General features: G+C 44.0%; 2 protein-coding genes and 1 pseudogene across 6 annotated transcripts in view; 2 read left to right on the top strand and 1 right to left on the bottom strand.

Annotated features, from left to right (window-relative positions):
- The window catches only part of LOC132229748 (prefoldin subunit 6-like), a 128,085-nt gene extending 122,107 nt beyond the window's left edge, over nt 1–5,978 (bottom strand). Inside the window, exon 1 of the mRNA XM_059686226.1 lies at nt 5,972–5,978. Within this exon, the coding sequence (XP_059542209.1) occupies nt 5,972–5,978 (7 nt within the window). The remainder of the gene's footprint in view (nt 1–5,971) is intronic.
- The window catches only part of GNG12 (G protein subunit gamma 12), a 120,610-nt gene extending 107,937 nt beyond the window's left edge, over nt 1–12,673 (top strand). For all 5 annotated transcript variants that reach the window (XM_059689233.1, XM_059689229.1, XM_059689228.1 and 2 more), the window contains 2 exons: nt 6,989–7,107; nt 8,740–12,673. In XM_059689233.1, coding sequence (XP_059545216.1) covers nt 7,015–7,107; nt 8,740–8,865 — 219 coding nt within the window. In that variant the 5' untranslated portion in view covers nt 6,989–7,014 and the 3' untranslated portion in view covers nt 8,866–12,673. The remainder of the gene's footprint in view (nt 1–6,988; nt 7,108–8,739) is intronic.
- Nucleotides 12,674–16,418: 3,745 nt separating this feature from the next.
- On the top strand, nt 16,419–21,745 carry LOC132230959 (serine/threonine-protein phosphatase PP1-gamma catalytic subunit B-like; annotated as a pseudogene).
- Nucleotides 21,746–26,868: the final 5,123 nt, after the last annotated feature.

Here is a 26,868-nt window from a genome sequence, read left to right on the forward strand (position 1 = left end):
TGCCCCTGCTTTCCTCCCACTCCTTCCTTGTACCCGTGATGTTCAGGGCAAGCAGTGTAGAGGGGTCACTGAGAGGATGAACTTGAGGGTCAGGTGGCCCGAGTCCCAGCTCTGCTTCGTTAAGTCACCGTAATCTTGACAAGACCTTTTTGATCACTCTGTGCTTCATTTGTCAAGTAGAAATGATAAAAGAATTCATCTCTAAGAGGATTAAATGAAATGATACATGGAACTGACTTACCTGGCACATACTAAGTACTCAATAAGTGGTGGTAGTTATCCACTTTCTTTTAAAAATATATATATTTTTATTGATTTCAGAGAGAGAGAGAGAGAGAGAGAGAAACATCAATGATGAGAATCATTGATCAGCTGCTTCCTGCACACCCCCTACTGGGGATCGAGCCCACAACTTGGGCATGTACCCTTGACTGGAATCGAACCCGGGACCCTTCAGTTCACAGGCCAATGCTCTATCCACTGAGCCAAACCAGCTAGGGCGGTAGTTACCCACTTTCATCATTACAACAGCAACTTCATCATCATCATTATTATTCAGGGACATGTGTCCTGGATGGCGGGTAAAATCAACTAATGAAAAATGAGGACCTCAGAAGGGTTTGCAAATAGAGAAGCACAACTTCTAGCAGCTGAGCTCTATTGAGGTCGAGAGAGAGAGCTGCCCGTGTTCTTTTTCGCTCTGCTGATCCTGAGCCTCTATAAACTTCTTAGAAGAGGTCTGATCACTGTCTTCTCCCCATCTCCAGCCACCATTCCCACCGCTCCCAGCAGCCTCTCCTCATCTCTCTCCCATTTCCCTCCCCCACAGGCACTTTGTTCTTTTTGCTCTTTGCTCTCAGTGCTGGACAGGAGCAGGGTCGCACAGGTCACAGTTTCAACCACCCTTGGCCTCATGGCCTGCGGGCTTTGGTCGGGGAGAAGGAGAAAAAGAATTTTGTCTTACCTTTCCCTCTGCAAAGGCACATGCCCTGCTTGCAGGCTCGATCCCCAGTGGGGGGCGTGCAGGAGGCAGCTAGCTGATCAATGATTCTCTCTCATTGTTGATGTTTCTCCCTCTCCCTCTACCATCCTCTCTGAAATCAATAAAAATATATTTTTTTAAAAAAGGTTTGGGATTTAGCGTATTCAGCAATAATGGCCTGATACTAATAGGAATCATAGCCGACCTTTGCAAGTTATTTACGGATCACAAAACGGCACATTAACAATTGTGTGTCAGTTGGGATTCAGCTACTGCAAACAGAAACGTTCTCGGAAACAGCAGAATGGGCTTTAATTCAGGGGACGGGGCGCTTGCATAATCAAAGGCAGGCCTGGAGGGCTCTGCATGGAGCCCTCCACCCATTTCCAGGCTTCACCGCAGAACTGGCCCCAGGCCCGGGCAGGACGTGAAGAGTTGGGAGGCTGCTGCAGCCACACAGCTTCTTAGCACCATACTGCTAGTGACTGGACACCAGTGCCACCGCCTCCATAAAGAGCAACTGGCCCACCACCCTGCTCGCCAGCAGAAAGGAGCCAACATCAGGAGAGTGGCCTTCTCCCTTGGGTCACCCAGAGCCCTAGCTGCTGGGGAACCTGGTGTCGGAGTTGGCTCAGGCTGCCATAACAAGGCACCACCGACTGGGTGGCTTAAACAACAGAAATGAATTTTCTCAGTGGTTTGGAGGGTGGAAGTCTGTGAACAAGGTGTTGGCAGGGTGGTTTCTTCCGAGGCCTCTTTCTTTGGCTGGTTGGTGGCTTTCTTCTCCCTGTGTCTTCACATGGTTATCCCTCTAGACCAGTGATGGCGAACCTTTTGAGCTCGGCGTGTCAGCATTTTGAAAAACCCTAACTTAACTCTGGTGCCGTGTCACATATAGAAATTTTTTGATACTTGCAACCATAGTAAAACAAAGACTTATATTTTTGATATTTATTTTATATATTTAAATGCCATTTAACAAAGAAAAATCAACCAAAAAAATGAGTTCGCGTGTCACCTCTGACACACGTGTCAGAGGTTCGCCATCACTGCTCTATACCCATCTGTGTCTGCATTCTCTCTTCTTATGAGGCCACCAATAATACTGGATTAGGGCCCATTCTAATGATCTCCTTTTAAGTGAATCACCACCTTAAACACCCTGTCTCCAAATACAGTTCATTCTGAGGTACTGGGGGTTAGGACTTCAACATATGAAATGGGGAGAAGGGAGCACAATCAGCTGATGCCACTAGGAGACTTAGAGTCTTACTTTCCATCCCTGCAGTACAGCAAGGGACCCAAGCTGCCCAGCGCCACCCATCAGGGACTGTGGAGTGCTTCAAGCACTTTGCATGGGATGTGATCAGAGGGTGCACATACTTAATGCTCAGCCAAAGTACTCTGTATACTTATTACACTCACATGCTTATTTTATCTGATCTTAACAGTCCTTTGAGATACAAAAGTATTATTATCCCCCATTTTTCCCATGAGAAAATTGAGGCTTAGAGAGGTGACAAGTCCTTCCCAGGGCCCCAAAGCTAGGAAGGGGCAGGAGTGAGCTCGAGCCCCTTGGCCTAATCCCTGAGTACGCCTGGAACTAGAGAGCCAAGGCATAGTACAAAGGAAGGCCACAGCACACGTTCAACTAGAGGGCCCAGCAAATGTTGAAGGGGCAGCTGCTACTCAGATCCAGCCCAGATTATAAGGTTTCTCCGACTTTTCCAGAAGTCTATCATTTTCAAACTTTGACAATCACTGTAACATTAAAACACAGACACTTTAGAGTTAACCTTTCATGGGCCCCAACCAAACACATCTGCGGGGTGGGTCCAGCCCACAGGCCCTGACAGAAAATAACTGTTCATGAAAATAGTCAGACCCAAGGGTCTGACTCTGCACTCCCCACACTTCCTGCCATATTAGAAAGATGTTGCTACCTGGTCGTATGACCTTGAAATTCTTCTTGGGCTGTCTGAATTTTCCTCTTGTGTCTCGCCACATACATGGTTTCTGCCTTGTTAGCGAGCCGAGGGGCCCAGCACTCACTGAGCATGTGTATGTACAGGGTGCATTACTGACAGGCACTCCCAGCAACCCTATGGGATAGGGAGTGTGCCCCCTTTACCAAATGAGAGGACAGGCAGGAGCTGGAGTAATACCCTGATAGCTGAAGGCAAGACCAGAGGGTAAGTGGAAACCTGTTTTTTGTTTTGGCGGCTCTTTTCTAGCAGCCACAAGGGGTGTGTTTGCTCATGAGCATGGCTTCGCTCCAGTGATTCAATTCCCGGCCAGGCCATGGTGACTTGTGATGCAGACCCTGGGGCTGCCTGGAGTCTTCCTTCCAGAGTGTGATATTCTTCCCACCTCTCCCTGCTTCAGGTCTCTCTAGACAAAGATTAAAATGTCCGTATTTCCCTAAGGGGACATTCTGTTCCCAGGAATTCCTAGGACCCTGGGAATTCAGATGAACAACAGCATTAAAACCAATGCAAATTATCTGAATAGCTAACTGCTACATATGTTTATTCAAATCTGTTAGCCACATGCAAAAATGAAAACAAGGCTACTGGAGGTCTGCACAGGCATGCACAGGCCTTGGCCTTTCTGAGTGGCTCGAGATCTCCAGATGCCGACCTCAGTCCTTGCCTAGAAGCAGCAGCAAGAACATTCTTGCTTAGCTTGCGGATGGGGGGAAGGAGGGCGGGGGGACCAGTCCTCCAGGGCATTAGACAGATAAACAGATACCTTCTGCACCAGAACAGGTATTGCACAAACATGAGGCAGTCAGCAAGCTCGTAACTCCAGGTCTTGGAGCGTCAAGGTCACCCTTGATTAAGAACCACATCGTGGACTGTTCAGTGATGACCGGAAGGGTTTGTGCATTGAATCTATTGGCATTGCATCCTTTGCGGGGTACCGTGGGAAGCGTGGCTTCTGGGGTGAAAAGGCTTACAAGCTAGGTTAGCTTGGAGCAAGTTTTTCTCACCTGAGTTGTCTCATCTTTGAAACAAGGATGAAATCCTAATATACCTTCTGGAATTAGAGCCAGGCTTCATGGACTAATGCATATGAAAGCACCGTGTGCAGTCTACAATTCCATACAAAGAGCAGGTATTGTTTGCCTTGGAAGCTATTCTTGGAGTAAGAAGAAAGCATGCTTTTCATCCACCTAGTAGCACAAACAAACAGCTCTAGATATCCTTGCCATTAAGGGAAGACCAAAGAAAACCCTCTGAAGGTGTAGAGGTGTTTGTTTCCCAGCCTCTTGCTCCGATTCTGCTCAGGCCCAGCTGTTGAGATGCGAAGCCGCAGCTGCAGCTTGGGAGGAAATCCCCAGCTGGCCCTCCAGCCCCTGTGCACAGCCCCACTCCCCAAGCATTAACAGCAGTGCCCTCCTTGCACAGACAAGAGGCAGCTCAGCCTCTGAAGTTGAAACAATATAACCTTGATCTGATTTCTCCACAGGAAGAATGTTATAAGATTTTATTCTTGGAGAAGAGAAATTGTATTCGAGTTGGAAGCCCGAGAGAGGCTGGCAGGGCAGAAGGGAATGGCAGGCTACCTGAGCAGTGGAGAAGCTGTCTGGTGACAGGGGAGGCTGCCTGGGAGGGGGCAGGTCAGAACACAGACATCAGGATAGGGGAAAGCTGCAAGGAGCCATGCTGGCGGGTGTGCACTGTGAATTGCTGGCTGTTTTCAGTCGTGACTATAATAGAGTCAGGAAGTAAGAAAGTCCTTCATGTACTAGATGCAAAGTTTCTGGCCAGTGTTCGAGAGGCCTACCCAAGCATTTTCTAAACAGAACCTGACTGCGGACTATTTGCTTATGGCCACACGGGTGGGAGCAATGACTGATCTGGTCCCGATTTGTGTGAACTGTTCCGCAGTTACAGGAAAGCTTGCTCAGGCCTTGGAAACTTTAGCCCTGGAGGCTGAGAAGGGGAGCAGAATGCTTGGCGCTATTCTCATGCCAGGGGAACATTTAGAAAGTCCTTAGGGTGCAGCCTGGAAACCACAGGCCGTCAGAAAGGGTGTCATGTTCGCTTTCTGGAGGCTGGGGGGCCAGTGCTCAGAACCAGGGCCAGCTGGCAGGGGAGCCCAGGGTAACGTGCCACAGGGAACAAAATATGGAAGCAGCGTGCTGTGAACCAGGGCACTTCATACTTTTCACAGTGAGCCTGCCTGCTGCCTGGGTCCCATTTCAAAGACTGTTCATAAGCTCGTGCCTGGGAGCACAGGAATGGGCTGGGCCAGGCCAGTGGGTGTGAGCAAAATCCCCTGCTAGGGTTGGGGCGGGACGACTGAAGAATCTGAGGAAGAGGCAGCTGGTCAGGGAGTGCATTGAAACGAGGTCACCCTAAGCCACCAGCCCCACCCCAGCATTCCTCCTCCCAGCTTCCTGCACTGCTAGAGCTTCCTTATTTCAGGGGATTCCTCTGTTGGATGTCACGAACCATTCCATTCTGTCCTGACACTAGCGTGCAGCAGAACTGCCTGCGGATGCTATAAAAAGGGGGGCTGATGCCCATAGACCACCCAGACCTAGTCAGTCCAAACCCTTGAGGCTCATTGACCAGGGCAGCCAGACAGGTACACAGGGAATTTCTGTTCGCTGTGCTGGGTGTGACCCCCGAGGAAAAATATAATAGCAGCTGCTGTTCGTAGAGTGCCTTGGTCCTATGCGAAACACTACGTGTGTGTGCGTCAGCAAATTGGATCCTCAAAAATAATTGTATCCTTATATTACAAGTGAGAAAACCCGGGCTCGTGGAGGTTCAGTAAGCCCTACCCAAGCCCTTGAAGTCAGCCACTGGGAGCATTCTAAGTGTGGAGCTCGGGTGGACACGGCGGAGTGGACAGGTCACCTGTGTTTTGCAGCCTTGTCTGGTCCAAGCGTAAAGTTGAGACAACCTGGGTTTGCTGCTGGTGCCACCGTGCCCTCAGACTGCTCAGCCCTCGCACAGCACCCAGCGGCACACCTACCGTCCATCATCCGCCTGCTCCTATGAGTCATAGAACTGCCACACGGCTGCCAGCTCTGCATTTCCCTGCAGATGCCACCAGGCCCAGAGAGAACTTAGCCATATATGGCAGGGCTCCGGCCTGCCCTCCCCTTAGAATATACCACTGGACAACCAGATAGGTTGAAGCTCAAGGTCCAGGAGGCTTCCTTTGATTTTCACTGGGTGGCTGGGGAAAGGGAGGAAGAGGCAGCCTAGAACCCAAGGGCTGAGGCCCGCAAGGATAGTTACCCCGGGAACATGTAGTGAGTGCAGGATTAGCAAGTGCCTGGCTGCCAGGGTGAGGCCCGAGAGGTCAAAGGAGGGAATGATTAAGTTTCATTAAATATGTCGGGCTGTTCAGTTTACCCCCGCTTGCTATTTGCTGTGGATCTGTCTGTCACTGGGATAATGACGTCCTTATCTGCCTAACCAATGTTCTCCCAACGGTTGCAAATCCTGGTGGCACCTAAAACTGCACCCTTTGTGCAGAGTTCTCCAGGGACACTGCCTTTTGCCATCTTCTGTTGCCAGAACTTGCATCCGTGTGATAGTTGGGTAAGAGAGCCAGAATGAAATGAAACCAAGCCTTCCACTGAAGCACACAGCAGTGGTACTAACTGCACGCGTAGCGTGGCTCGGGTTGCACATGATCACGTTTGCTGGGGGCCCTCTACCTACTGCAGAAGTTTATGTATATTTGTTCTCCTTTAGAAAATCCTAGGACAGGCTACTTTGTGCTGTATGTGGGGTGCATGGATTACTAATAAACTACTAACTAGTACTGGGTTTCTGCAGGCCGAAGATTTATGAAGGTGCTCAAATGGGTAGCAAGCTTAGACACCCAGGCTACCACTCACTGCCAAGGGGTATTTCAGTACCTCAGAGATGTTGTTGACTGGGAAACTGCATCCTTTCCCCCTAAGGTAACACAAAGCATTAAAAATGTTTAAACAACATAGAGATGATTGTTGTTGACCTTTTAAAAAATTCTCTCCAGCTTTCAGGTAAAAACAACAATTGAAGATGTCAAGCAAAACAGCAAGCACCAACAACATCACCCAGGCAAGGAGAACTGTGCAGCAGTTAAGACTAGAAGCTTCCATCGAGAGAATAAAGGTAAGATGATTTGCTTGGATGTGTTTTCTGAAGGCCAGGCCGCGTTTCAGAGGAGGTGTTGCTACTTAATGCAGCTTGGTGCCGGGATTTTCCTAGAACAAGCTGAAAGCCTTAGTCCCTTTAATTTTCATTTCTACCAAGCACAGGCCCCATTTCAAAAGCACTAGGGAGCCAGAGTGTCTGAGTTAGCCTCTCTATTGGGACAGAAAACCTAAAACCTGTGGCAGGATTTCTTGAGGGCCTACCTTCCCTGAGCCAACACGGTCAGGTCCTGGGATTGCTGGGTTTTATGTTGGCACAGGGATTCCTCGTCATCCCCCTGGAATTGATTAAGTGTTCTGATTTACCGGTGCAGCTGAGGCAGGCCTGCATCACAAGTCGGCAATCGGGGTCTCCTTTTTAGGAGAATGCAGCTTTTTAACGGTGTGTGGGCTTTAGTGGCCACATTCTGCACCTGGGTGAGCCATGCCAGCCTTGGTAGAAACCGGAAGGTATGTGCTAGGTCACCTGACTTAGGAGTTTCCCCATCCCCCCCCCCCCCCCCCAAATCCCAAGGAAGGACTAGGCGGTGAGTGCCCTGGAATGTTGTGAGTAATGCTGTTTCCTAGAAACTCAGGCCGTCACCTGATAAATTCCTCTGGGCCTGGAGATGGTCACCTGTCTTTAAAACACGAGGCCTGCTGTGCTGAGGTTGACAGGGTTCAGCTGAGGACACTGGTCTGAGCATTCGCCGGGATCTCCCACCAGCCTCTGAACCGGGCCTGGCATTTTCCATTTTTAACTCGAGCCAGAGCGAGGCCCTGCATCCTCCCATGCTGGCTTTGTCTCTTTTTACTTTCCTAATCCCAATCAGGAAATCTTGAAACTCCAGTAGAATTTGGCTCTAAACCCATAACTTGGTTTTTTAACTGTGTCCTGCATCCTAAACGATTTTTGGGGTGGGGAGGGGGGGAGATAGAAACTAAGATACAATCTTCCATTGATTCATTTTTTTTCTTACCTCCCCCAACTTTTTATTTTGAGAAATGTCAAATCTATGGAAGAGTTGTAATAGCAAACACCCATGTACTCTTTACGAGGATTCATCCATTGTTAGCATTTGCCCTCTCTTTTTCTGTCCCTGCACACACATACTCACAAAATACAATTTTTTTCTTTGAACTACTTAAAAGTTATTGGCAGACATCGTGACTCATCACCCCTAAATACTTCACCAAAGTACAAGAGCATTCTCCTACATGACCGCCGTACAGTGACAACATTCAAGATCCGCTGAGAATATTATCTAACACACAGTTCATTCATGAAGAATCCAGGCCACTCTCTCTGCAGAGTGGCCCTCAGTCGAGATGGAATTGCTTGCTGATGATTAGATTCCAGTTAAATGTTCTGGCGGAACACTAGCTAGCTGGTGTTCACAGTAGGAGATAGATGATGTTAGTCTTATTTTTTTTATTAAGGAAGGCCTTACCTGCCAGATTTCGCCATGTAAACGTACCTTTCCCCCTTTTAACAAGAAATCTGCGACCGACATTGTTCTCTGACGGTTCCACCCAATGCATGAGCATTAAAACACTTTTTCCCCCCAGTTTGTAAATAAAGCATTCCCTTTCTTGCTTGCTTGCATGTAAGGTATCAAAGGCATCAGCCGATCTCATGTCCTACTGTGAGGAGCATGCCAGGAATGACCCTCTGCTGATGGGGATACCAACCTCAGAAAACCCTTTCAAGGACAAGAAAACGTGCATCATCTTATAGAGGAGAGTGAACCAGTTCCTCGCGTCTCTTCAACAAATCAAATTATGAGCAGCTCCTTGAAGAGAAGTACCTTCAGCTTATTTGGTAACCACTGCTAATAACTAAAATGCTCTTAATATGGAATAATAGACTCTGAAGTCTTTATTTTCCAAGTTGTCCTTTCTCTGAAATACCCTTTACTGATCTAATACAAAGTAACAATCTTGTTTTCCATTTGGTAACCGTGGTGTCATATTGGGTTGCTGCTTAACGCAAGTCATTCTGGGCCTTTTAAAAAACACAAAGATAGGCTTTCAACTATATGAATGATCCATTTATGTCAAGACCTAAATTACCTAAGCCCCTGTCTAGATTAAAATGCCAAGAATAACTTAAGTCCTTAAACCATTATATTATAATGTGTTCTTAATGGGGTTGCACCAACCTGTACAGAATATACGGATGAGGAGTGTTTTGTGTATATAGATATATATACGTGTCTTTGTATATACACATATCAAAGCTTATTTGCTTAATAAAATGCTCTCCATACCATCAGTCCCTCAGCTCCAGAAGTTATCCCTTTATCTTAAGCTATGTGTGAGTAGAATAAGAAACTCTTTTTATATAGTTATTGTACAAAAACTAAAGGCCATCCTAAAGGTTGTATTCATTGCCATCAAGTAATGAAGTCATCTCTTGCTGACCCTCTCCGGCTACAATACACTGTGCCAATTAAAATGTTTAAAGTGACCTGAACGCCCTTTTATAATGTGAGGTGTTCATTCACAAGAGGCCTTTCCGGCTTCAGTGACCCTGAGTCGAGAGAAGGGCAGGACACCAGGCAGGTGTGCCGGGGGCTCACGGTCTCTGGATCAGGGTAGACACCTCTGAAATGTCCACCCTACTGATGGGAATGGGGCAGACAGAGTGCTCAGGAGCCTGGCAGAGAGAGGAGCAGGGATGTTTGAAAGCCAGCTGCTATTCCTGATCAGACTTTGTGACTTAGCTCCTCTTTTTCTCGCTGCCTTGCCTTTTATCTTCCTCTCCTGCCAGAACAACTCTTTGCAGAGGTAATGTTCACCTCCCCGGCCCAAGTGGGTGGAACATGGTGGGAACTGAACATACAAAAAACATAAAGGCATTAAGACACAAGCTCTTCCCACACATCTGCAGTGTCAGTGTCATCCCTACCTTGTCCACAGACCATCCGAGAGACGTGGATTCAGTGGCATATGACCCGGGACCAAGGGTTCCAGTCGCTGGGCATTGGGCTCCTTGATTTTCCTCTGGGCACAAGTGCAGCCCTCACCTCCTCACAGTGTCCAGCGGGGATCCCACAAGAAGGAACCTCCTCTAACCAGAGAGTATGTTAACTTTGTCAAAGGGGAGGAGAGGTTCTTTTTTTACTAAATGCTCATTTAAGGGCCCAAACCATACCCTTGGCCTTTGATATTTTAATTCATCTTTAGTTCGTTCAAAATAACTACTAATGAAGGATTACAAACATATTCTCAAAAAGGACTCAGCCCCAAGAAGGAATTATGTACAACAGATTTTTCCTAGTTCTGTGCAATCTTGCCCTACAATGCAAGCCCCTTTCAAAATTGAATGTCTGGGCTTGGAGTATTATGGTAATTGTGGATAAACAAACGCAGGACTATTTTTTAAACTGCTCAAATATGTTCAGTATTTCTCCACGCCACCCATCTATTCAGCATTATAAACTGCCCTCGTTTTTCCAAGACCATGTGAATCTCGCCACTGCCCTACACCTCTTGTCATCTGGAGCTTGGTTCTGCAACATGGCCAATTCCCAAGTGAGTGATAGCCACCTGTCCAGGGGGGAGAACGGTCCACCTTTCCAACGGTGAACTTTGAAATGTACACTAAAAAGACAACTTTACATTAAATGCTTCACTTAAGGAGATATTCTTTTTTTAAATAGGTATATTTTTCTGGTAGTTTCAGAACACTAATGTTTCCTTAAATATTTATAATATGTCTTGTTAAAGTATTTTCATGCAGTTATGTCTATTATACAGGTATGTGCACAATTTTGGTAGCAGGCATAGTTTATTCTTCAATACTCAAACATGTTCTTTTACCTAACAGAAAACAAATATATTTTGCTATATACTTATTCATATGCTTGTAGTGATAAGGAATGGAATTGAGGTCCCAGGAGATTTTATTTTATTTTTGCTGGCCAGGCATAAGGGCCATAAGTATAATTGTCACATAACTTCCTAACTAGGTAGAGGGCCTGTTCAAGAAAGTGAAATCAAATCCTTCGATGCTGGACCCAAGGGGTGGTGGGGGAATTGTAGCTAAATGCTGACTTACTTATAGCTAGATGTCTATGTGAGAAAATATAATATATGTATACATATATATGATATGCAGAAGTCACTTTTATTTATCAGGCTTCATTCTCCTTATGAAGCCACACTTCACCTCTTCTGCAGCAGCTGGTTTATGATGATGGACAAGTGCCCAGTGTGTGTTATTTTTCCGACTACCACTGTAATGACACACGATCACATAGATACATGCAGCTTTTTTGGCTTCCTACCTATGAAGCCATTTAAATATGTTCACTCTGCTTTGTCTTTGATGCTGCTTCTGTTAAACAGTGATTTTTTTTTTAATTCTTATATCTTCATTCATTCATCAAAAATCTGTCCAGTTGAGGCCTCAGGATCATGGCAAGGCATGCTAGACAAAATGTCATGACTCCAAAGAATTTTCTAGAGAGAAAACACTGTATACCAGGTGGTTCCCAAGTTATAGATTGTAAGTACTTTTTTTCTAAAAAGAATCAGGTTTTTATATTTCCTTACTTTATTAAAATAAAAAGTGCCATACTTACCTTTTAAAGGAAAGGTGTGATTTGCTTTCTCTTTATTTGGACTGTTTTTGTACTTGACTGAATTTTAAACTACCAGAAAAAGAATTGTACCGATGATTTTGAGACATAGGTTAGTTTAGGTAATGGGGGACGTGTCAAATTTTCTCTTCACATGCCTCTTTTCAACCGATTTCCAACTACAAAAGTGTCATCTGAGTGACTCCACCCAATTTTAAGAATGAATCGGTTTAAGAAGTGAATTACACTACATGCCAGTCCTTTCTCAATAAAATAAACAGAATACAGACTATGTTTTGAATTGTATTGATTTCTTTTATGGTGTATCTGTTAATAGGGAAAAGTGCATTAAATCAATAGAATTACATGTATGTTACAATAGAGCACTTACCTAAGTTGGGTGGCTTAGATCGTTTTCTGTGTCCCTGTGTCCTATGGCTTTGGACAAGGCACTTCATCTCCCCAGGCCTCCATTTCGCCATCTGTAAAACAAGGGGCTTGAAGGAGATGATGGCTGAGATCCCTTCCCGCCCTCAGATGCCTCGGTCCAAGGGCCCACCCCAATACTTGTCTGCCAACGTGTTGGTGCTATAAGCTGCTTCAGATATAAAATTGGTTTGTCTATCATGTATGCTCATTTAATAGCTTATGAAAGGCCGTTTTGTCATACAGCCTTTTTTTTCCCAGTTTTGTGGACTTGATTGCTGTAATAATGTCTTGTTTTTAGCTGTGTAACTATAAACATATATTCTCTTGATGTCTCGTTAAAATTTGATATGTAGTTGATGGGATCTTGTTATTTTATAAAATTTTTGGCTACTCATCTGTCCAGCATCTGATTAACCTAAACACTGTGATCATTGTTTGGAAATCTGTCCTATGGAAAGAATAAAAGCATTTGTTTTGCAGCTAACATGTTCACAGATTTGAAAGACGTTTCATTAAAGCACCATTGATCTATGTCCTGGGTCAGTGCCTCATTGTGTCATCCTACGTGTGTTTGGCTGAACAAATGAAAAGAAGACCAGTTCTCTTCCCCTTTCCCTTCATTCCTTCAGTTAACACTTTCTGAGCACCTGCTGAGAGCCAGGTGTTGAATGCAGACTCGGATGACACTCAAATCAGACACACATCAGCCCATGAGAAGCTGACAGTCTAGAGCAGGGGTGGGCAAACTTTTTGACTCGAGGGCTACAATGGGTTCTTAAACTGGACCGGAGGGCCGGAACGAAAGCATGGATGGAGTGTTTGTGTGAACTAATATAAATTCAAAGTAAACATCATTACATAAAAGGGTACGGTTTTTTTTTTTTTAGTTTTATTCATTTCAAACGGGCCGGATTCGGCCCGCGGGCCGTAGTTCGCCCACGGCTGGTCTAGAGTGAGGAGGGTAGGAATCACAGACATACAGAGAATAATTACATCACCATGTGAAACGTGCCATAATTCAGGGGAATGCCCAGTGCTATGAGAGCCCAGAAGAAAGAGGTTCCACATGAGAAGACTTATCAGGGAGGTGATGTTTGAGCTGGGTCTTCAGAGAAGAAACCCTTTAAGCATTGGAATGAAGTCTTAGGAGGAAATGACAGAGGAAAAAAGGGAGCTCAAAAGCCCGTGTGCAGAGCGTCTCCTGTACTACCTGTTTGTCCCACAAGAAACAGGAAGTCAGTGGAGGTTGTCAGGGAGTGACAAGGATTCCCAATGTGTGGAGGGCTGTTTTCCATGCTGAGACCCAGCAGTGGCCATGGCAACAGATAACAAATGGGAAGGTCATTAGACTCGCAATGACTCATAGTCACCAAGCGTTTGCTGAAGGTGCCCAGCCTTCTCCCCAACCCCTTTCCCTAGGGCTAGGATTCCCACGGAGATGAAGGAAAGACAACTTCATCCAAAAAGGGAAAAACCGCCAGTGAGCACCTGGTTATGGACTGGGCAGAGGTGGCCTCTGCTTCTGAGAACCAGTACTCAGCACACTACAAAGGATAGGAGCACGTGATAGTCACTTCTTCCTTTCTAGGAAAGGACTGAAGAATTTAGACACTTTCACCATGAAAAATAGGCAACAACTGACAAACACTCTCTGGCACAGGGCAAATTACCAGAAGTTCTTGTGACTTTCGATGGAAGACAATTGCATGGGGGATGGTAGATGGGGTTGGGGAGCATTGAGCTTAAAACAAGGTGAAGAGAGGAAGGTTAATGAGGCCAAAATGGGTAGACTATGTAAGCAATCATGGCAGATGATATGTTACACTTAATGTCATGAAAAAGGAGCTCAGACCTGCAGGTAATGATGGGAGCATGTCACATGGCCTTTCAACTCTCCTGGTTATGAGCAGTGATCAGCTTCTCATTGGCAAAATACACATAACACATGGATACTCATTATAAGCCACCTTATGTAAAGCTAGGTAGACAGTCTTGAGTATTTCTCCCTCCTTCCTTCCCTATGCCCAAGTTTGCAAACATTTACCTTACAGCTCTGACTGGAGAACCTGGTCCCACGATCAGCTCTAACCGTCTCTGCACAACCTGGTGTGACTATCACCTTCAGCTTGTTTTTCAGAGTACAGTTCTATTCTCCTTGCTCCTTTACCCCTCTTACCACTGCCAACCCCTAATAACCTCTGTCTTCAGAAGAGCCCTTTTGTTTCTCCAATGACTATCTCCTTATCTGAGTCATTCACATCTATTAAAGGTTGTTCAGCTGCAGGCTACCCCTGGGCAAACATGTACAGTTGGTCTCAGGAACCCTCACCTCCACTATCAGTTTTTTAAAAAACTAGGATTTTCTCTGCCCTGGAGAAAAATGAAAGTTCAAAAAACATTCATCCTAAAAATGCTAATGGCTTAATATACAAGTCCATAGAAAACCATTCGCCCTATAAAATAGAACTATGGAGAAAGCAATGCTTAGCAAAAGGAATGGAAATTAAAGTTTTAGGTATGGGGCGGGGGGGGGGGGGGGGGGAGGCAATGGGGAGAGTAAGGACACATATGTAATACCTTAATCAATAAAGAAAAAAATTAAGTTTTAGGTATCACTGAGAATTAATTTTACATATGAAACATTTCTATACTCCTAGACAATCCATTCCATCATGAAAGCAAGTAATTTAAGTGGTTGAGTTACTTAATGGTAAGATCATGAGTTTGGGAATCTAAGAAATGTGCAGCTGAGACAGCTATGTGCCAGTTGTTACTTCTGGCCTCTGGGTCCGCCCTCCTCCCCCTGCCTATTCTACACACACACTGCTTAGTGACAGAAGTGAGAGCTCCCTCCTATAAAAGACCTCCTATTAAATCTGATATAGGACATTCACCATGTGATATCACAAGGACACTGGATCCATACGTTGCTATGTTGGGGCAGGTCTAAGGCAGTCACTCACTGAACAGATGTGGCCAGTGGTACCTGCTCTGTGCCAGGTGCTGATAGACCTGATTATTAATGTCCCTAAGATCAGGGTAAGGATAACCTTAAAAATTGGCAAGTGAGATTTAGATAGTACACAAATTTATGTACCATTGACTCTGAACAACACAGGTTTGAACGGTGCGGGTCCACGTACACGGGAATTATTTTTCAATAAATGCCTGTACTGTTTTAAGCTGTGGTTGGGAGTCTGCAGATGCAGAGAGCTGACTGTATGCATTGATGTACTCCATTTTATATAGGGAACTTGGGCATCCACAGATTTGGGTAACCATAGTAGGTTCTGGAACCAATCCCCCCATGCAAACCAAGGTACAACTAAGTTTTTGAGGAGTCAAAAGTCATGCACAACTGCTGGGGTGTCAGCACCCCTAACTCCTGTGTTGTTCAAGGGCCAACTGTATTAGGAAATCTAGAACTAGCATTAGTTATGATACAAAGTTCCCTTCTAAAATAGATATCAATAAAAAGTAAGCCAATCTGTATTTTTAAAAATATAAACATATGTAGTATATAACTTGTACTTGGATATGTTAAAATTCATAAAGGAGCCTTACAGCATGTCAGGAAACAAGCATCCATTTGGAGAACTGCACTCTGAGCATCCCGCACGTGTGCAACAGAGCATTGCTACCTTTAACCTTCAAAAGGCCAATGTATTTTTCCCATTGGCCAAAGCATTAGATGGATTGGTTCTAAATAGACCCTTGTAGATCTGACATCAATATGGGCCATATAACATCTGTCAATATTACCAGACATTTGTGTGAGGCGTTGGGGAAAGGAAGGACCCAACAATGACACTAGGCTGGCACTCTGCATCTGTTCTCCCATTCTAAGCCTCACAGCAACTCTTAAAGGACAGTAGATGTTATTTTACCCCATCCTCCAGATGAGGAACTGCGGCTCAGATAAGTTAAGAAAGTCATCCAGGATCCTACAATTAGAAAGTACAGTTGCTAATTTCATACACAGAGGTCATTCAGACACCACAGCAAATGGCCTGTCTTTATACTTGTAGCATTGTTTGAATAGGGCACTAATGGCAAACCTTTTGAGCTCGGCGTGTCAGCATTTTGAAAAACCCTAACTTAACTCTGGTGCCGTGTCACATATAGAAATTTTTTGATATTTGCAACCATAGTAAAACAAAGACTTATATTTTTGATATTTATTTTATATATTTAAGTGCCATTTAACAAAGAAAAATCAACCAAAAAAATGAGTTCGCGTGTCATCTCTGACACGCGTGTCATAGGTTCGCCATCACTGGAATAAGGGGGAGAAAAACAAAATAACATTGGGGAAATTTAAAATTAATCCAGTAAGACAAGTAAGTCCTCCAATAATCAAGAGTGTCATGGCCTAAACCTTAACTAAGGATAAACAATGATAAATTGTAGCCACTTACTTTGGTCAGGTATTATTCTCAGTATTTTGTACCTATTAATTGTCACAACCAACCATCCATGAGGTTGCTATTATTATTATCCCCATTTTACATATACGGAAATGGAAGCTTGCAGAGATCCAAAGCATATTTGATACACTTAAGAAAAAAACACCTGCGTTTTTTATAAGTCGTCAGTGTGAAGTGAGAGAAAGAACACATGCCTTGGACTCAGGGAAGGTAGGTTCGAGTCTGACTGCCATTAATTTGCTGTACAACCTGAGGACCTTTATGACTTCTGGTCATGTTTCCAGAAAAAAATAATCTATTCTTTAAAAAAGATTTAGACTAGTAATTGTTAACATCTCTTCTAGCTTTACATTTTATACAAATTTGAGAAAGGAGAGCATTTCACTTCCGGTTGTTTTTTGCCATCTCCACCCCACGTTATTCTACATTTTCCTTCTTGAATTGAAAATCAGGAGGAAAAGAACCAAAGTCTAGAGTATGGGGTCAGAGAAGGGTATGTGGGTTTGCTGTGTATAATTATAGGTATTTAAAAGATATTTAAAGGTTCACTTCCTGATACTTCAGCTGCTGACTCATCAGCAGGACTGGGAAGAATTTTTAAGGAAAAGTGAATATAGAAAGGTATTTTGTATATAGGCAATTAATAGAATTAAATGAGCAAAGTTCTTCAACAAAGAAGATCTCAATGCCCTATAAGAAGATCTCATAAAACATAATACAAAAAATTAAACTAGTCCACTCAAACATTCCATTTCAATAACAGAACATTTGCTTTTTTAGAAGCAGGGTGAATTTATTCATTTGTTGAGCTTCTACTCTGAATATTGTAGCTCCTGTTCGCACTATGCTAAGTGTGTCCTAGGGTAAACCCAGAAAAGACAAGGATCTCCCAGGATAGTTGGAGTGGGGGTGGGGCAATAAGAGGTAAACAGATAAATCACTATACAATGTGGTATGTGCTATTATAAGAAGCTGCTCTAACATAATGAGTCAGAAAAGGTTGCACAGAGGAGGCAATAGATCAGTTGGGCCTTGAAGGATGAGTAGGAGTTTGTTCATAAGAATAGGGAAAGATCTTCTCAGCAGCAAAAACAACAGTGGATCCAAATTCTAAGTTCTAAAGATTTCTGAGATATCACAGATCTTTGTGGTGGGAGTATGGGAAGGAGAATGTTAAGGAGGCTAGAAAGGAAGTTTGGGTCCAAAGTGTAAGAGTTTGTATTGATTATATAAACAAAGGAAGGGAGTTGGTAGAAATTTTAAAATAAGGTCTTGACATGATAATCTTTGTTTTCATAAAGATAATTAGACTGAACAAGGAGAATAAATTAGTGGAGACAAACTGGCAGTAGTAGTATTTTTTTTTAACAAATTTTATTCTAAGGTATTTTTTGGCAATAGTATTTCTAATCTTTGTTGAGCCCCAATGGGATTTCACAATCCTTTTATTAGGATTATTCAACTCCCCCATTCCAAACCTTTATCACCCTCCTCAAACCCTCCTATTTATCTCCTTCCCATCATGCAAAAAAAAATCCTGCCTTCTCCATAAAATAAAATGTTGGGACCATTTGTCCTGAATTCTTAAAACTTCCCACATCCAAATGTCTCCATCATACTCATCTGAGTATCTTCTATCAGATGCTCAGGCTGAGAAGCAACCTATGGTTCAAGGCCAAGTCTTCCAGCAATTCCCCAAGTCCCTAATCCTCTTCTCTCCTTTATTAAAATGTTCCAAAGAGTGATCCACCTTCCCTGTCTTCTTTTCCCCACCTCCCATCTTCTCAATTGGCTGCAATCTGGCTTTTCCTCCCACCTAGGTAATGAAACTGATTTTTTCTCAATAGAATGGCCAGTGAATACCTAATTTCCAAGTTCAATGGAACCCTTTAGTCTCTGCCTCCAGGTCCCCTCTAACATGTGAACCACTTTCTTCTGTAAACTCTCCTGTCTGTACTACCATCTTTTTGTTTGTCTTTGTTTGTTTTTTGTTAATCCTCACCTGAGGATATTTTTTCATTGATTTTTTTTTTTTTTTTTTTTTTTAGGGAGAGTGAAAGACAGAAGGAAAAACAGAGACAGGCATTGATGTGAGAGAAACACATCGATTGGTTGCCTCCTGTACACCGAGGTACGTGGCCTGGACCAGAATCAAACCCAGGACCCTTTGGTCTGCAGGCCAATGCTCTATCCACTGAGAAAACCAGCGAGGGCTGTACTACCATCTTTATGACATCACTCTCATTTCCCCCCTCTGTCTCCTCTTTTTATGTCTACCTTCTAAAATCCCATCCTTAGTCTCAAGTTTCTATCTTAGCCCAGCGCTGCTCTTCTCATTGTGCCCATTCTTAAAGATCTCACCCATTCTTATAATTGTTGTGTGCTCAGAACAAAACAAAACCAAATCGAAACATCCAGCCTATATTTTGTCCAAGCATCAGACTTGCCTATCCTCCTGGACATTTTGATAGATGGTCACCCAAGCACCAGAAACACAGCCCATTTCCCCTCCCCAAAATTTCATTGGTGGCACTATCATCACTAAATTGCCCTCGCTGGAAACCTGGGAGGCATTCAAGAATTCTCCTCATTTCTTACCCAGTCTTGCCTATTCTATTTCCCCAAGTACTTCTGAAATCCATCCCTGATTTTTCTCATCAACTACAAGTTCAGGCCCGTTTCATCTCTTGACTGAATTACTCTAAAAGCCTCTGTCTAGACTGCAGCCTCTGTGGTTGCCCCTGGTATTAGGGTAATCAACTGCCTGGGTTCACTTGGGACTGTCCAGGTGTTAGCCCAGAAAATCTTGCATCCCAGAAATCCTTCAGCCTCCATTGTTCACCCTACTTTTAGTTGCAAATGAAACTAGCTTAAGGCCATTTTTCTTCTCTTGGTTCCAGTGGGGAGAGGAGGAGGAAGCAGGGAGCGTGCAGTGAGGGGTGGCCTGCTGTGTGTGTAGCTTGGAAATGGGGGCATGAGTCCCTGAGCGGAGCCCAGAGGGTCAAGAGGGTCAGCGGTGGGAAAGGGATGGTGGATACAGAAAAACTCAACATAGCATCATCCAAAGACTGCTGGAGTGAGAAGGTCCAAGCCTACTAAGAATGTCCAGCTACCAGAGGATGAAATCAGAGGATTGCTCTTAAAATCCCCAGAGATCTTTCTCAGTCAGCCTATCCTGCTGGAACTTGAAGCACCGCTCAAAATATGCAGTGATAGCCTTGGGCAACACTACTATTTGCTTAGACTTTTTGAGGATGGTGGTTTCCCGCTGGAAAGCAACTACCTGCTGGGGGATTTTGTGGATGGGGGAAGCGGTCATTGAGACTATCTGCCTCTTACTTGCATACGAAGTCAAATACCCCAAGACCACAAGTGCGCCAGCATCAATAGAATTTATGGATTTTATGATGAATGTAAAAGAAGATATAACATTGAACTATGGAAAACTTTCACAGACTGCTTTAACTGTTTACCGACAGCAGCCATCGTGGATGAGAATCTATTTGCTGTCATGGAGGCTTAACACCAGATCTGCAATCTATGGGGCAGGCTTGGCGAATTGTGTGACCAACTGATGGACAAGATCAAGTTCTTCTTTGTGATCTTTTGTGGTCTGACCCCAACCATGAGATCTTAGGCTGGGGTGAACATGACAGGCGTGTCCTTGACATTTGGTACAGAGGTGGTTGCAGAATTTCTCCATAAGCTTGATTTGGATCTTATAATGTAAGCCCATCCGGTGGCTGGAAATGGATAGGAATTTTTTGCAAAGAGGCAGTTGGTCACTGTTTTCTGCACCCCATCACTGTGGAGAGTTTGGTGATGCAGGTGCCGTGATGAGTGTGGACGAAACACAGAGGTGATCCTTTCAGATTTTAAAAGCTGCAGAGAAAAGGAAGCCAACTGCCACGAGATCCTACCACTTCCAAGGGGTATGATCACAAAGCAAGCAAAGAAAGAGCTGTCTTTTGACACTGCCTAGTCAAGACTTTGTAATATAGAATACATAACCTTCAGTTTTAAAACTGGAATGTGTTTTGGTCGGCTTGCTCAAATAGTGTGTTTGTGCCTCCCTTCCATTTTTGAGTTAATTAATGAATGGCATTTGCTGGTTATAATAGCAAATGAAAGATTTCACTCCCAAGGGGGGGGGGGAATGTTTTATTTCATTTTCTCTTCCTTTTGCAAGCAGTTTTAATGGGGGTGTTAAATCTGTACACCCCCGGATAGTTTATCCTAAGAGGTAAGTGAATAATTGACCTTTTTTTTTTTTAAGTTCATTACAGCCATGAATACATAAGTGCTCATTTTCTTTAGGCTCATAAAGAGAGCCCTTGGAGGCTCGATCTGTGCATGTTATTGTCATATAATGCATACTGTTGGTACGGCCCACTGAACATTTTTTTTTTAATTTTAAGAATTCATTTCAAAGGGATTGCTTATTTCTCTCATTGTCTTGTCATGTACAAACTGATTTTTATAGTTATCAACATTAGGAGTAACTTTCAACCTTGCCAGCATCACTGGTATAATGTGTATTTAATTAAAGTACACTTTCCCCTACCGTATACTTAAAATGATGATGAAAGCCATTATTTTAAATGCTTGTGACTCATTCCTAAAGCCAAAGTTTCTGTTGAAATATGTACCGACACACCCCTAAGTATAAGAAGGCATGGTTGTGTGCCCGTGCCACCTTCTTGAGGATTCAGAATCAGGTTTTTGAGTTTGAATAGCAATTAGTAACATAGTGCAGTTTAAGCTATAAACGTTAACAACATTTTGTACAATTTCCATAGTTGATTCATTAAGTAATCTTTTTACAGCTGCATCAGGCCTGAACGTGTCCTTGCAGAAAGCTCCAAATTACAGACACAACACTGTGCTATGCGAGTGACCCATTAGGCTTTCTTTGGCCTATATTCTTTATTTTGCATGAAGTTGAGACTTCTAAGTCAAAACGAAGGTACTAACATGCTACCCACCAGTTTATACAGAACGTATATAACCTGTGACTTTTTAAAACTAAAATCTGTTAAAGAGAAATCTGTTTCCACAGATGACTGTGTACAATACCATGTAATAAAAGTGAACTCAGACTTATTAAATGACGAACTTGTTAAATCCTCTCAGTGTCTATTTATCAGCACAATACACACAGGAGCACTGTTGGTGGCATGTTAATAGATTTGAATGAATAAATTGCTCTGGAAACAAACAAAAACAAGCTTAAGCACATTACTAAAAAGCCAGGGGCCTCGCCTCAGGTACAGCTGGATGCAGGCGCTCTGCTTTCAGGTTCCACCTTCTGTCCTTCGCTCTGGAATAGACTTGTTTTCTGTGGCAGGCAAGCAGGCCAGCAATCGACCAGCTGGGCAACACCAGAGGGAGATTCTCTACTGGGGCAGAAAAGTCTCAGGAAGATCCGATTGGCCCAGCTGAAGTCACAGATCGATCCCCAACCAATCATCATGGCCAGGACGGTTGGTCAGGCCTATATTACAAATTTACCCTTGAGGCTGGGGTGAGGGGTGCTAAGAGGAAAGAAAGTTCACTGGAGGAAAAGGGGGATGGGCAGGACAGACAAGAACAGTGAACAGCTGTCCCTTTACATTAACCCCACCCCCACCCCCACCCGGAGATCCCACTTAGCATACTGTGGCTGGGCAGTTGGATCATCTGGGAAGAGTGAGCCATAGAACACTCCAATTGGACCATTTTCATTTTCTACATAAAATCCTCAGAGCCCTCATACTGCTTGCAGGACAAGCCCATGCTCCTTAGAAGGGCAAACAAGGTTCTCTATGATCTGCTGTCTGTTTACCTTTCAGCCTCTCTCTTTCCACTCCTTTCCTAACACTTAATTTTCTAGCAAACACTGCAGACTAAAAAAAAAAAAAGTCCCTCATTCATCACGCTGTTCTCCCCTGACCAGCTCCTAATCATGCTTCAAGACTCAGGTCAAGCATCTCCTTTGCCTTGAAGTCTTAGTCTTCCTTACACCACCACCAGCTTACACACACACACACACACAGCACATGCCCAAACTTGCCATGGCACCACACCGACTTGAAAATTATGTTTGTCAGATTCCTCTTCTAGACTGCAGGTAGAAGAAATTGTACCACAATCACCTTTGTGTAGCAAGTTCTAGCATAGTACTTGGCACACAGTGCAGGCTCAACCTTTGATTTTGAACAGAAACTGTTCTGATAATCCAAATGAGTGAGAAAGAGCCAAATTAAGTTAATAGAAACAGAATTAGATTAGTGGAAATTAACAAAACTTAATTGGATGGTGTCTTTCCATATTCAGTTCTGTTGGACTATGTAGTTTACCGGGTTTTTTTTTTTTACTTAGATCACTCTCTAATTTACCAACATCACATAATTCCCTAGAAAACATACATAACACATGTACATAGAAAACTACTGACTCATGAGAGATGTTATTGTTATTGGGTTACATATGTTGACCGCTTTCAGAAACTGAGCTAAGTGCTCTCTGCATTGTTTCCTTTAATTCTCACAACAAACCTATGATATAAGCCTTGTTCGTTTTTCCTTTCTATTTTTGGTATATTTTTATTGATTTCAGAGAGGAAGGGAGAGGGAGAGAGACAGGAACATCAATAATGAGAGAGAATCATTGATCGTCTGCCTCCTGCACACCCCACACTGGGGATTGAGCCCGCAACCTGGGCTTGTGCCCTGACCGGGAATTGAACTGTGACCTCCTGGTTCCACCTCCTGGTGCTCAACCATTGAGCCATGCCAGTCAGGGGAAATAACTGAGGCTTAGAGACGTTACACTAACTTTCCCAAGTTCTAGCTAGTGTCCAAGATCCAAGCCCAGCTTTTTCTGGCTCTAGCAGCCCATTGTCTCAAAGGCTATACTCTTACTCCCTATCTTTGGCCAGCTCTGTCTTTATTAGTTACACAAAGAAAGAAAAGAAGTCAGAAGGTCCTTCTCCAGGTGAGCCATTTCTTGTCAAGGGATTATTTTGATGATGGTAATATGACTACAATATGGGGATATAATCAGGTGTTAAGTGGTGATACTAAAAAAGCTTGCAGCTTCTCTGCATTAAGTTCTTTCTCAGCACTTAATTGCAGAAAATCCGTTAGCATAAGAGCACCCAGGGACACAAAAATCACTTCTGCCTTAAAGGTTCTGAGATGAAAAAGAACAATTCTTAGAATTCCCTCCTCCTGCTGTTTCTCTCCTTTGGTTTTCCTGAGGCTCGGTCCCACTTACTGGATAAGTCGAAGACTAGACCCAATTAGTTCCACCCTCTGCTGTCTGGTTGGCCTCTGAGTGACAGGTTCACAGGTGCAATTCTGAATGTTTCCCCTTCCTTGCCATGTGACCTTGGAGGTGTCTCTTGACCTCACTGAGCTTCAGTTGCTTTAGCAAGAAACTGAATTAATCAATGTGACAACAGGTAATAAGCCAGAAAGTACTAATGGACGTAAGAAAAGTGGGAATGCCACTCACTTCCCAAGCTCCCACCTTGTTCCTGACATTGCACAGTAAGCTGCGCAAAAACAGGCTTTTATCATGCTGATCAGCGTCTTCCTTGCCCTGTCTGAAGTGCCTGCGCTGTGTCTGGCACATAAGGTCGGCACATAAGGTCAGCTCATCGGTCAGTTCAAGGCAGTGCTAAGAGTCATTCTGCGTGAGGACGGCCCCACCTTTTGTGGATCTTGTGCAGTAATCACTTTAGTAAACTGGTGACTTCTTTGTCCCAGGGAGCAAATTGTTTTAGTTAAAACTCTTCCTTGGAAATCTCTTCAGCCCTTGCAGAGATGTGTATTCCTCAGCTCCTCGTGGGCTGACAGCCCGGAGACTGGAAGCCAATCAAGTGAAAGCCTCTGCCTCCCACTACGACTCTCTGAGACTGTGGAGTGGCTCTGCAGAGTTGCAGCTGGGAGAACTCTGAGAGCGTGGAGAGCGTGCAGCATTCCTCAGAGTTCCCTGATAATAAGAATTACCTGAAGCCCTTGTTAAAAAAAAAAACAAATTCTCAGCCTATCCCAACCCCCTTAATCTAAAGCTTCTGGAAAGAGGTCTTGAAGCTGTCTTTTAAATAAACACCTCCAGGTCTTTGTTATCATCAGAACAATTTGAGAAATTCTGACAGTGCAAACAGCTTGTCTTTTACACAGAAAGACTCTGAGCCCCAGACTGAGAGATATTAGTTGTTGGGGGTGAAGGGTGAGGTCTGTGGCAAACTGGAAACCCTTTTATCTAAAAGGGAGGCACCTGCCCTGGCCAGTTTAGTGGTGAGAGCGTCAGCCTGCAGACCAAAGGGTCTCCTGTTTGATTCCTGGTCAAGGGCATGTACCTCTGTAGCAGGTTCCCCAGCCCTGGTAGGGGCGAGTGTGGGAGGCAAGCAATCAACGTGTCTCTCTCAGGTTGATGCTTCTCTCTCTCCCACCCCTCCCTTACACTTTCTATAGAAATCAATGGTGAGGATTAACAAGTAATAAAATAAATAAAAGTGAGGTGCTCCTCTCAGCTCTAGCCAATTGCTGCCATGCAGAATGTGGAACCATTGTTGCCACAGATAACAAATTTTCAATAAACAATAGAAATCAGGATTTTTCTAGGAAATTTCTCCATGTTTATTCTTTAAAAAAAAAAATCCTCACCCAAGGATATTTTCCCACTGATTTTAGAGACTAGAAGGGGAGAAACAGAGAGAGAAAAACATCGATGTGAAAGAGACACATCAGTTGGTTGCCTCCCACATGGGCCTGACCGGGGCCGGGGATTAACCTTGCAATCCAGGTACATGCCCTTGACCGAAATCGAACCCGGGACCCTTTAGCCCATAGGCTGATGCTCTATCCACTGAACCAAACCAGCTGTCAATTTAAAAATTGACAATAAAAAAAAATTTTTTTTCTGAACATTGTGTAAGCCATATTTATCTTGGCTACCAGTTTCCAAGATACACTTTTTGGGCCATAGTTTCATCCTTTCCTTACCTCTCTCATGTTTTAAGTTATCTTTAAATGAATGGCTTTTTATCACCTAGTGAGGAGAGCCTGGCTTGCAAGGCCAATCATGGTCTGGTTCATACCACCTTTCCCACACCACCTGTCATTAGAGAACACAGACAGACTGCCTAGGTTTGCATCCCGGATGGATTTGCCACTTACTAATGATCCTGAGCAAATTAATCTCTGCATATCAATCCCTTCACCTTCAAAATGGTGATGATAATAATAGTACCTACTTCTATTTGGTTGTAGTGAGTGCTAATAAGTTACTATAAATAAAGTGCACAGAACAGTGCTCGGCAGGTAGCCTCCAGAAGCCAACCCCAAACATGTGGAATTCATACCCCCCAAAAGTTGCAATTCCCCTTCCTGGAACACATGCTCTGAGTAGTCCTTGGCAGGTCTCTTCATCCCTCGGGTCTCACTGATCTGGCAAAGCTTCCCTGCCCCCAGGAACACCTAGGCCTTGAGTCTACCCCGACATGGCTTCACACCCAGTATTGCAGGTATCGGGCGTCTCCACAACTGTGCACATCCTTGCGGGCAGAGACCTTGCTTCTCACTTCTGTAATCCCAGGACCTAACACAGTGCCGGGTACGCGATGGGCTTTCAATAACCAGTGTTAAAGGAATGAAGGTGCTGCCCTTGATTTTGATTATAAACTTCTTAGGGACAGGCACTCCTATAGGCTATGTCTGTGTCTCCTTCACGGGACCTCGCAGGATTATCAATTATATACAGACAGTTCCCGACTTACAGTGATTCAAATGACAATTTTCAACTTCATGGTGGCATGAAAACAGTACTCATTCAGTAGAAAAGGCACTTTGAAATCTGAATTTCATCTTTTCCTGGGCTAGCGATATGCAATGCTCTCTTGTGATGCTGGGCAGTGGCAACAGCCGCAGCTCCAGGTCAGCCCTGGGATCATGAGGGGAAACAGCCGAAACTCCAGAGTGCAGTTATTAAATGCATTTTCCACCTTCAGCGGGATTATCCTGATGTAACTTGACTGTAACTGGAGGAGCTATAGTAATTTGTGCTGTTTGCAAAATATAATGCTAGCTTCTGATCAAAGAGTTTACAACCTTTCCCCCATTTCATCCCCATATGCCATCCAGAGATGTCTACCCTTTGAACTCCCAGAGCAATTCTCTGGGCCTTTCTCATGGTACTGAGCACTTCTTTTTCTTTGGATTACATCTATCGATGTACATGTCTTATTGCTTCACTAGACTACAAACTCCCTGAGGCCAGGGTATGTGTCTGACTTCAAAATCACCACCATAG

The sequence above is a fragment of the Myotis daubentonii genome, chromosome 3, assembly GCF_963259705.1.
Source record: "Myotis daubentonii chromosome 3, mMyoDau2.1, whole genome shotgun sequence".
NCBI classification, from domain to species: domain Eukaryota; kingdom Metazoa; phylum Chordata; class Mammalia; order Chiroptera; family Vespertilionidae; genus Myotis; species Myotis daubentonii.